Source organism: Octopus bimaculoides, chromosome 1, assembly GCF_001194135.2.
Source record: "Octopus bimaculoides isolate UCB-OBI-ISO-001 chromosome 1, ASM119413v2, whole genome shotgun sequence".
NCBI classification, from domain to species: Eukaryota; Metazoa; Mollusca; class Cephalopoda; order Octopoda; family Octopodidae; genus Octopus; species Octopus bimaculoides.
The window spans coordinates 20674408-20686336 of record NC_068981.1 but is presented as its reverse complement, the minus strand read 5'-3'; the positions used below and the strand labels follow the sequence as shown (position 1 = coordinate 20686336).

Genomic DNA, 11929 nt, shown 5'->3' with positions numbered 1-11929 from the left:
AGTTTATAATTTTCAAATGCTGAAAAAGGATCTTAATTCAGAATCTTATTTTGTGGAGAATGGAATGGTCGGTCTGGAAGAAAAAAAAAAAAAAAAAAAATTGAGATTTGGTTCAAGATTTTTAAGAATTATGTTTTCATTTTTTGGGTAGGCATAGCTCTGAGCATAATATGTATATTTTACAATCTTCGACAGAGAAACTCAAATTATTACTCACTCATATTAACGAGTATTACTTACTGCGAACAAGTTTCTTGTGCTCTTTATCTTCTTGCCAGAGATTATCTGATAACTTTGAATGAACATAACATTTTTAGCAAGTATGATATACTGTGGAATGTTTTTACTTTTCAGGAAGGCAAGCAGGCAGCTCTTGCAGCAGACTTTTCAATAAATCAGTTCAGTTATATTGGCCATCTTCTCATGGTTCATGGTAGGAACAGGTGAGTTTTACCTTGTTCTTTAACTTTTATTCTCCACATTTTATATTCTATTTCAGCTGACCTTATTAATATTTTTAGAAGTTTGAAGCTACAACTGCTCATCAATTTTTTAAAAATAGAAATTCAGATTTTGAGGAGAAATTCAATAGTTTTCTAGTCATTCTAAATTTATTTGTTAAAGTATTTTCATATTTAAGTTAGTTTCATTTTATGATAACTCTTACATAATTATCCCTAACTAGCAATTATGAGTTTATCACGGAAGATGTGTTTTTAGTCAAGTTGACTAACATAGGTGGTATCACTTTCACTTCATACTAAAAACTTAGTGTTATGAGATATATTAAAAATTCATCGATGTTCAGATTTACATAAGCATCTAGAAGTATTGCTGTAAAAATGTTTCAAGGAATTAGATTCTAATAAAGTACTCAGTAATTTTTGCTTAATGTTTCTATGATGATTTCAGCTACAAAAGATCAGCAGCTTTGGCCCAATTTGTTATCCATCGTGGTCTCATCATTACAGCCATGCAGGCTGTCTTCTGCTCAGTCTTTTATTTTGCCTCTGTGTCTTTGTTTCCTGGATTCCTCATGGTTGGGTGAGTTGAGTTTATTTCTACCATATTTCTAATGTTGAAGACTTCAATATTTTATGCATAGTGACAATATATCTAGCAGAACATGCTCACCTCATTACTTTCCAGTCTTTACAGATCCTCTGCATTTTTGTGCTAATAACATCTCATTTTGTACACGAAAACAAGTAAAATTTTTTAAGTCTTTCAATTTTATTGAACATTTTTGAATTATTTCTGATCAAATTATTTAAAATACACAGGAAATTTATTGAATCTTAAGGAAAAACATTCAGAGAATGTCCCTTAGAATAGAAGTATATTATTTAGGTAGATTAGTGAATCGGTTAAATTTCAGCATATTTATAAATTAATTAAATTTCTTTGAGTTCCATAAAAATCTGAGTTGTTGGAGAGATTTCACCATGTTGTTGTTGTAGTAACCATCAAGCTTTTATACCGAAGGTTGGTCTTTCTCCACTCTACTGGAGATTGACTCATTCAGTGGAGGTTGAAAGCATCATTACTCTCCCTCGAGCTACATCAAACTCCCAACTATATGCAATACTCACAATTCCACATCAATTACCCAATTCAAGATGAATAATTTTTGTTATACATCATTCTAATCACTGATTGCATTAACAAAATCAGTAATAACTTCTATTTCATTTTATTTAACAAATCATGTTTGCTGTGTGGGAGAGTTCTGTTGTGATGACATCTTTCAGCTCCTTCTGAGTTCGCATCTTTTTTTCTATTGATTAATCTCCTCACTCAATTATTTTTCTTCTCTCAGATATGCTACAGTGTTCACAATGTTTCCAGTGTTTTCTCTCGTGCTTGACAAAGATGTCTCTGCAGGCATTGCCATGACATATCCAGAGTTATATAAAGAATTAACAAAGGTAATCTGACTCCTTTACTTTTCCAAAATTAATTTAACCTTTTGAAGGTCTGTCTTTATAACTTATTTATTTCCTCATAGTCCAAATTATAGTTAACTCTTTCCTTTTGTTACAATGTTAATAAGGCTGATCTTTGCTTAAGCTATTGGTTGAACTTCTCTAACTTTTATTTAACAAAATGTGAACTGATACACAGTTTTTTTTAATATTTTCAGGGCCGGTCCTTATCATTTAAAACATTTTTCCTGTGGGTTTTAATAAGTATTTACCAAGGTTAGTTCAGTTTTATAATCTATTTATAATTAAATGACATTGAAACACACGTAGACTTTGTACTATTTCATTTTCGCGTGTTAATTGTTCTATCAGTAAACCACTAATGATACCATGGATACCAAGATGGGCATTAATTACACCAACCTCTTCATTGGTTGTATCGAAGCCCTGTTCACTGGAATCAGCCATGAATTTTCATTCCATAAATCAACACTTACTAATAGGCTCCACTGTCCTAGATACTTTGATTTTCTTTTGACACCTCCATCACTTTCTATAGTCCACCCATTTACCCCTCTGTGCATTAAAAAAATCTACCGGCCCACAAACCTACTCTTCTATCCATACTCTCATTAAAGTTGCCATTCCATTTCCATGATTTCTTTGACTTTATAGTAGGAAGCAAATGCACCACTTTTTCCTTGCATGGTTTCTCCTGAATCTATAGTCAACACCAGATTTAGCTGAAATCGGTCACTGATAGAACTTCAATACTTGTACTCTACATGACAGTTTCTGTTTTACCAGTTTACACTAGTCAGGTCTGCTGTTCTGGGGAATAGTTTTTGTAATTCACACTCTTTTGTTTACTGGCTGTGTGGTTAAGGAGTTTGCTTTGCAGCAACATGGTTTTGAGTTCCATCCCCCAGTATAACACTTTGGGCAAACGTCAATTTTCACATTGTCATCATGAGTGAAAAAGGTGATGGTGTCTACATCTCTTGTAAACAATATATATATATATATTTTCAATCTGTATAAACCTCTGTGGTTTTGTCAGACGTGAAGACCAGTGGAATAAAAATACTTTATTTCATAAAAATTGGCCGATGCAACTTACCTTTTAATGCAGTGAGCTAGCAGAATTGTTAATACGCCGGGCAAAATATTTAGCAGTATTTTGTCTGTTTTAGATTCTGAGTTCAAATTCTGCTGAGACTGACTTTGCCTTTAATCCTTTCGAGGTTGATAAAATAAGTACCCGTTCGATGTAATTGATTTATCCCTCCCTCTAACTTGCTGGGTTTGTGTTGAAATTTGAAAAAAAGTTGGTGATGAAAAGAGCATTTGGCCATCACTTACTGCCTCAACAACTCTTGTTGTCAAACCTATGTGAACATATAAAAAGTGGACATAATAAAGAAAAAAAGATGACTCAGAAATATTTCTAAATGTTGAACTGTTTTCTATTCTAGGAGGTACCATCATGTATGGAGCCCTACTGCTGTTCGAAGAGGAATTTATCCATGTTGTAGCCATAACATTTACATCACTTATCCTTACTGAACTGCTAATGGTGGCATTAACTGTTCAAATGTGGCACTGGTTGATGATAGTGGCAGAGTTTCTCAGTCTTGGCATTTATGTTATTTCACTTTTTGTCTTCAAAGACTTCTTTGGTAAGTTAAAGAAAGGCACTTTATTTTTTTTGTCAACTTTTACAGTGTTATTTCACTAACATGGAATTTAGAGATATTTTGGTTTCTTTGCTTATCATTAAAATACAAGATTGAAAGGCATTTGAAGATATATTTAGTAATTTAATAAAACAACACTTACCTAGCAAAAATTTTTGAAAAATGAAAGTATAAAAAACCACATTCATGGGGTGACCCAATGTTTTAATAAAAATTTGTACACATTCTTGATAAGCTTTCTTAAAAGACTAGTTTATGAATATGCCTTCTACTTCAGTATTTGGCTTGTTTACACTAAATGGTCATTCTTCATTTTAGACATCACCTGGACAATGGTTGTCTCTAGTGAAGCTATAGTATTGTGAGGATGTACTGTTCCTCAGTACATGTTTTCAAGCATCACAGTTCTGATAGTTCACTCTTTGAAGTTCTCTGATGATGGCTCTCATTGATTTTTCTTGGATCAGCATCAATGTTTTGAACCTATTGGATGAATTGCTGTATCTATATAGTACCTGCATATTTTGAATATTTTCTTGTCTCTTTATTGCAATTGAAATACTCTCACTAAAGGCTCTCAGCTTTGTATACAAAAGATCTTTCTAAAATTGCTGTGTTCCACACACATGACAACGCTGACTGCATGTCCTTTTCATTTTATTTACCACGCGGGATCTGAAAGAAATGAAAATCATTTAATTGCTTTGAAAAGAGTTAAATACTGATAAGTAAATGTTCTAAAAACCCTTCCCACACTCTACATTGATAAATTCTCCAACTGTTCCATTATTGCAGTTTTTGTTGTATAACCTCAAACTTATTTTTCTTTTGTAGACGAGTCTTTTCTAAAGACAGGAAGCTTCATGTGGAAGGTAGTTGTGATCACTTCCATCAGCTGTATTCCTTTGTACATTCTGAAATACATACGTAAAAAGTTCTCACCAACAGTTTATTCAAAGTTGACACCCTAACAGTTTAACACAGCTATAGCAAATATTTAATAACAAAAAACAAACAACTACTTGCTGAATTCAAGTTTTTTTTTTTTTTTAGTATGGTTCAATGTTAATTGCAGAGAGGCAAGGAGACTTCTTGTAACATCTTGAATGATATTTTCAGAAGGACAATTTTTGCTTGTCTACCACCTCTCTTGTTCATATTAATTTCATCCACCATCATCAGCTACCATCTCACCTTAGACATGTTTTAAAGGACCATACTGACATATCGAGCAGCTTCTCTATGTATTTCGCTCAGATGCTTCTTCCCATACAGACTTCTCATCTGAAATATTTCACTGAAACACTTCAGATGTTCAAATGTTAATGAAATCCTTATTCTTCCAGAAAATTCTGCCAGTTTGATGTGGCAATGCCTGCAATATGTCAACAATGTTTGTTTTTAATGGACTCTTAAATTATTTCAAATGTCTTATTAAAAAATAAGTTATTGATTAAATAAAGTGTAAAGTTTCCAACTTTGGAGTTGTATTTATTTTACTGACATAAGCCATATTGCTTTAAATACTATCCCCTCCTAATTATTAGAACTACTTGTTATACTAGTTATCAGTTACAAATACTACATTAACCCCTACTTCATCAAAAAATGAATTGTGCTTTTAACAGTGTTAGAGTTAAAAACTATTAAGAACGAGAACTATTTTTTTACAGAGTATATGCAGAGTTAGAAACAGGTGGTTGTTTTAAGGCTGGTGCCACATACAAAGCATGTGCTGGCACCATATATAAAGCACCCAGTGCACTCTGTAAAGTGGTTGGTGTGAGGAACGACACCCTGCCACAGAAACCATATCAAAGCAGACAATTGGAGCCTAGACAGCTCCCTGGTTGGCCAGCTCCTGTCAAACCATGACAACATGTTAAATGATAATGCAACCCAATATAGGTGGTTGTTTTGGGGCTTTAGTTAAAATTGTGTAAAAAGTAATTAGCAAAGTGGGTTACTGATTTAATATATTAGAAAAGCATAAAGGATTGAATATGTAGATCTGAAGAGAAGGTGTTAAAAAAAAAGATCCAGTAAAGTGTCCCTTGGAAGTAGTTTCTAGATCAGGAAACCATCATCTTGCAAGCTGGTTACATGGGATTCAAGAGGGTATCAATACACCCTCCCATCTCAAGTTCCAAAATGGTGTTTCAAAAAAAAAAAAAAAAATGTTGGAAAAAAATTTATTTACTCATAGGTCTATTGTTGATTTAGTTTTAAATTTCCGGTGGCTTCTTTCACTGGCTTTCACCTTCATGTGGTTACCATACAGAGTGAAACAATAGGCATCAAGACTGAAACAGAATACTGAATTTTTCTTAGGTATACCTGTAGAAAGAAAGAAAAAAAATAATCCAGACTATAAAGATCCGAAAGTGAAGTAAGAAGTCAAATTGAGAAAACTCAAGACATAAAAAGAAAATATATGTCATGTTTTGGCTATGTGGTTAACTTTGCAACCATGTAATTTCAGGTACAGTCCCATTGCGGGGCACCTTGGGCAAGTATCATCTATTATAACCTGAGTTGATCAATGGCTTGTGAACTAATTTGGTAGAGGGAAAATTGTATAAGAGTCCAGTGTGTGGTCTAGGGGTACTGCATTCATGATAGCAAGATTGTAGTTTTAGTTCTATAACAAAAACACTTCATTTCACATTGCTCTGCAATCACTTCAAAGTGGCAGACAGTGCACCTGTATAGGCAATATTGATTGGGGATACAGGGAATGAACTAATGTGCAGCACAAACATTTGGTCACTATAAACAAACCATCTGTATAGGTTGTTTGCAACAGGAGAGTCCATCATATATATATAAGACCTGTTGAGGCAAGTGAAATCGAAATCAAATTCGATGATAGCACTGCATCACTGGCATCCGTGCTAGTGGAGCGCTAAGAGCACCATCCGAGCGTGATCTCTGCCAGGGACGCTGACTGGCCCCTGTACCAGTGGTATATAAAAAGCACCATTCGAGCACGATCGTTACCAGCGTCGCCTTACTGGCACTTGTGCCAGTGGTATGTGGAAAACAACATTCGAATGAAGGTGTTGCCAGTGCCACTGGACTGGCTCCTGTGCAGGTGACATGTAGAAACACCATTTGAGCGTGGTCACTGCCAGTACCACGTAAAAGCACCCACTACACTCTTGGAGTGGTTGGCGTTAGGAAGGGCATCCAGCTGTAGAAACTCTGCCAGATCAGATTGGAGCCTGGTGCAGCCATCTGGCACACCAGTCCCCAGTCAAACCATCCAACCCATGTTAGCATGGAAAGCGGACGTTAAATGATGATGAATGATATATATATACTGTTAAGTAATAATAATATTTTATAAGCTTAAAGCTTATAAGCGATCACCATGTATTGACTAAAGAAAATAGTCTAATATTGAAGTATATAAGCCCATGATGGAAAAAAACGGGTTTTCTGTACACATGGGACTTGAACTCACACCTCTTATATTTGCAGTAAGTGTGCTAACCATTACACCATCATACCCACTCACTTTTTCCTGTTAGACTTAAGAAGTATAATTTTATAGTTTTTTAAACAAACATGTGCATTTTCTGTAAATAATAAGTTGTAGCCAAGGCCAGAGCAGCCTGACTGACACTCATGGCACATAAAAAGCACTGTTCGTGTGTTGCGCCTCATGGAGGCAGTGACGTTAAGCCGAGTGAGATCGTAGTCATGGCCGATGCCAGTGTTGCGTAAGTGGTCCATTAAAAGCACACTTCAATTGTTGGGTGATATGCTGTGCTTGTGAAGACCTTTTGAACCAAGTGAAATCATAGTTCTGGCCAATGCCAGTGCTGTCTGGCTGGCACCTGTGCTGTCTGGCTGGCACCTGTGCCGGCAGCACATAAAAGCACCATTCAAGCATTGGGCCTCATGGTGATATACCATGCTTGTGTTGAACTGCCAAACCAAGTGAGACCCCAGTTATGGCTGATGCCGGTGTCAGGTCAGTGGCACGTAAAAACCACCCACTACACTCTTGGAATGGTTGGCCTTAGGAAGGGCATCCAGCCATAGAAACCTTGCCAAATCAGATTGGAGCCTGGTGTAGCCATCTGGTTTACCAGTTCTCAGTCAAACCATCCAACCCATGCCAGCATGGAAAACGGATGTTAAACGATGATGATGTTGTGTGTGTGTATCATCATCATCGTTTAACGTCCGCTTTCCATGCTAGCATGGGTTGGATGATTTGACTGAGGACTGGTGAAACCAGATGGCTACACCAGGCTCCAATCTGATTTGGCAGAGTTTCTACAGCTGGATGCCCTTCCTAACGCCAACCACTCAGAGAGTGTAGTGAGTGCTTTTACGTGCTGCTGGCACGAAGGCCAGTCAGGCGGTACTGGCAACGGCTACGCTCAAATGGTGTATTTTATGTGCCACCCGCACAAGAGCCAGTCCAGGGGCACTGGCAATAATCTCGCTCGAAAGTCCTTACACATGCCGCGGGCACAAGTGCCAGAAAGGCGACGCTGGGCACAGGTGCCATCACGATTTCACTTTCGCTTGCCCCAACAAGTCTTCGCAAGCTGAGTTTCGTGTCCAATGAAGGAGATGACGTTGGCATGGGTGCCAGTCGTCGGATTTAACTCGATTTCGATGATGATGAATATTTATAAGCTTAAAGCTTATAAACGATCACCGTGTATTGATTAAAGAAAACAGTCTAATATTGGAGTATCTAAGCCCTCGATGGAAAGAAGTGGGTTTTCCATATGCCTGGAACATATACGTACAAGCACATTTATATGTATATGTGTCTGTGTGTCCCCTTCACTAGTGCTTGACAACTATTCTGATAAAATAAGTACCAAACTTAAAAGTCAGTGCTGGGATCAATTTGTTTGACTAAACCCTTAATGGCAGTGCCCCAGCAAGGTCACAATCTAATGACTGAAGCAAGATAAAAGATACATCATCAGAATTTAATGTACATTTTCCAATGCTGGTATGGAATGGCTGGTTTGAAAAGAGTTGGCAAGCCAGAGGGTTGTGTCAAGTTCTATTGTCCGTTTTGACATGTTTTTTACAGCTGGATGCCCTTTCTAACACCAACCAATTTACAGAGTGTATTGCGTGCACTTTTCATGGTACCAGTACTGCTGGAGTCACTGAGCAACTTGCAAGACAAAGTTCCCTGAATTGGGGAGAAGTAGTATCGAGGGAGGTGGCTTTGTGTCAGTTGATGAGAGGTTAAAAGCGTTACAGAGGGATAAAGACTGGTATCTTGCTGTTGAGGAGATACAAAGATACCCCAATTGGAGAAGGGGAGAGAGGAAGATAGAGACAGAGAATGAGAAAGATGGTGGTGCTTAAGATACGTACATTTGAATTTATCATCTTTTGTAATTATTTTGAAAATGTTCTTGGTCTCCATAAGAACAATGCCAGTTGTGCCAACATATGAGGGACATTTTGACTTGGAAACCGTGAGGTAACATCCATGATAATCAGCTTTCAAAACCTTCAGATTGACAGCCGTTAAATTGTTTGGGTTAATGCTGCAAGAGTGGGGATTAAAGGATTATTGATTTAAGATTAAAATTTAGATAAATAAGAAAACCTATTACATTCAACCAACATTGATTTCTTGTTAAGAATGTTAAGCATTTCAATTTAAATTTTCATTTTAGGTCATGAGTTGTGAGTCTATTGAATTTATTCCATCAATTATCTTGTACTTATTAGAAAATACTTCAGGTAATCTGGCTCTTATAAGGGGGTTAGGAATGTTTTAGCACTGAGAAAAAGTATGTTTCTACATAACAATTTTACAAGTTGTGCATGGACCATCACAGAAGCAAAAAACGTATAAAGATGCTCATAATTATCAAACAGAAACTACACAAAGCTATGTTTTTCTGGTACATTTGAATGAACAATGAACATAAAATTAAATCAAGACACTTTAAAAGCCCATATCCATGTTAGAAAAAATGTGCACAAAACCATGTGAACTGAACTACGCATTTGTCATAATTCAGACAATCGTGCTCTCCTTTTATACCAAAGAGACCAGACAGCCCCGTATAAATAAATCACCATTCGTTAACAATAATCTTTTGCAGTGTGTACATGTCATTTGAGGGGACATAACTCCATATTTAATAATTTCATTTTCATTTCAGTACATTTTCTTTCCTTTATTTATGTTACAATGTTGTGTGCTTGTCTGCCTTCAGCAGCAAGTCAGCAGTGTTAAAACGCCTGCAACCCAACATCCCAATCTGTCTTACAAAACGGGTCAAAAATTTATATAAACAATAGAAAATTATTTTTCAAAAAGTTTTCAGACGAAAATAACTACTTACTTCTCAAACTGAATTAATTGCTTCATATACTGTTTCCATAATTTATGGAGGGGAAGAAAGTTATGAAACCTGACAAAAAGTAAAAAGGAAGTAGAAACATCATCAAATAGTGAAGGTAATTGATTGACAGAGTCAGCTTGGGGCTTTATTAAGTACCAGTTAAATAGTGAAGATAATTCTTCTCTCGATCACATTTAGATAATCTGCACTGAGGAGGTTATAGTGAACTATTTAGAATGTCCCAATCTTCCAAGAAATAAACAATGTTCAGCTATATATCATTTAATACCTTCATTCCATGCAGGCATAAGTTGAATGATTTGACGGAATCTGATGCGCCAAAGGACTGCATTGTGCTTCAGTGTCTGTTTTGACATTTCTATAGTTGGATGCCACCAACAATGCAGCTTGCAAGACTATGAACCCCAAGGAGTGGGGAAGTAGGTAACTTTATGCCAGGAGATGAAGAGTAGAAAGAGGTAATGTGTGTGTGTGTGTATCATATTTTATTTGACAACTGGTCAATCAGTAATTTCTTACCATTGTATATATCTTTCACTTATATATATATATATAATCCGAGGCCTCTGCCAGGGGTGTAGCCAGTCCACTTATGCGTACCTTTCCTTCATTGGACACTAAACTCTGCTTGCGAAGACCATGTTGAGGCAAGTAAAATCGAAATCGAACCAAATTCGACAACTGGCTCCCATGCCAACCTCTCCTTCATTGGACACTAAACTCTGCTTGCAAAGACCTGTTGGAGCAAGTGAATTTGAAATCATGATTGAACCAAATTCGATGACTGGCACCTGTGCCAGTGGAGCGCTAAGAGCACCGTCCAAGTGTGATCATTGCCAGAGCAGTTGTCTGGCTTCCACGCCAGTGGCACGTAAATAGTACCATTTGAGCGTGATCGTTACCAGCGTTATCTTACTGGCATGTGAAAAAACATTCGAGCGAGGTTGTTGCCAGTGCCGCTGGACTGGCTCCTGTGCAGGTGGCACGTATAAAACACCATTTTGAGTGTGGCCATTGCCAGTACTGCCTGACTGGCCCTCGTGCTGGTGGCACGTAAAAGCACCCCCTACACTCTCGGAGTGGTTGGCGTTAGGAAGGGCATCCAGCTGTATAGAAACTCTGCCAGATCAGATTGGAGCCTGGTGCAGCCATCTGGTTCGCCAGTCTTCAGTCAAATCATCCAACCCATGCTAGCATGGAAAGCGGACGTTAAATGATGATGATGATGATGATGACTCCAAGTAGCAGCTTAATAATGATAAAGTTAGTTATTTTATTAACCCACAAGAAAGAGTTTATTATTTTTTAAAATGCATTGACAGTGTATTTCATTAGATGTATGGCTACAAGAGATTTAAAACATTAATGCTACTACTAGTGATGTCAAGTATCATTTACAGTATTAAACACGAACTGTTACAATGTTACTTCATTTCTCTTATCAGTCAAACAGACTTCAAAATTACTTCTTAATGTTTTTATTACCTGTGAGTACATCTGAAATATAATTTGCAAACTTTTTTTTTTTATGGCTGACTTATATGTTACATGAATGAAAACTGTTGTTAACCAAGCAAACTGAAGTAGAGTAATATTTACAACAAGGCTTTTTTACAACAAAGTCAGTAGTTCAATGCCTAATGTAATAATTTAGAGAAGAGAGAGAGAGAGAGAGAGAAACAGTAACAACTACAATGACAAGAATTTCTCACTTTTGGACTTCAGGTTGAATGTGAAATATTTTCAATTGTTTCCTCAGTTTGGATGATAGAGTTTTCTTGTGATGTTTAGATTTGGTGAGATGCCGTCGTGTATTCCAGCATTCCCACCATGTTTGAATTTTATTGTCTTTGATGAAATCAAGATGTTTCGAATTTGGGACATTTTGGACTAAAAAGTTGACAAGGAAGTTTTCTTGTAAATCTTCCTGGCTCTGAAA

At 36.7% G+C, this 11929-nt stretch overlaps 2 protein-coding genes across 3 annotated transcripts in view; one reads left to right on the top strand and one right to left on the bottom strand.

Annotated features, from left to right (window-relative positions):
• LOC106882326 (probable phospholipid-transporting ATPase IIB) overlaps positions 1-5099 on the top strand; it is a 103678-nt gene extending 98579 nt beyond the window's left edge. The window contains exons 20-25 of the mRNA XM_014932972.1: positions 355-443; positions 913-1044; positions 1820-1928; positions 2144-2201; positions 3401-3604; positions 4457-5099. Of these exons, the coding sequence (XP_014788458.1) occupies positions 355-443; positions 913-1044; positions 1820-1928; positions 2144-2201; positions 3401-3604; positions 4457-4593 (729 nt within the window). The 3' untranslated portion in view covers positions 4594-5099. The remainder of the gene's footprint in view (positions 1-354; positions 444-912; positions 1045-1819; positions 1929-2143; positions 2202-3400; positions 3605-4456) is intronic.
• Positions 3806-11929, bottom strand: part of LOC106882309 (ribonuclease P protein subunit p29) — a 14344-nt gene continuing 6220 nt past the window's right edge. For both annotated transcript variants that reach the window (XM_014932944.2, XM_014932952.2), the window contains exons 4-8: positions 11703-11923; positions 9970-10038; positions 8984-9159; positions 5823-5959; positions 3806-4297 (exon numbers count right to left, since the gene is read on the bottom strand). In XM_014932944.2, the coding sequence (XP_014788430.1) occupies positions 5823-5959; positions 8984-9159; positions 9970-10038; positions 11703-11923 (603 nt within the window). In that variant the 3' untranslated portion in view covers positions 3806-4297. The remainder of the gene's footprint in view (positions 4298-5822; positions 5960-8983; positions 9160-9969; positions 10039-11702; positions 11924-11929) is intronic.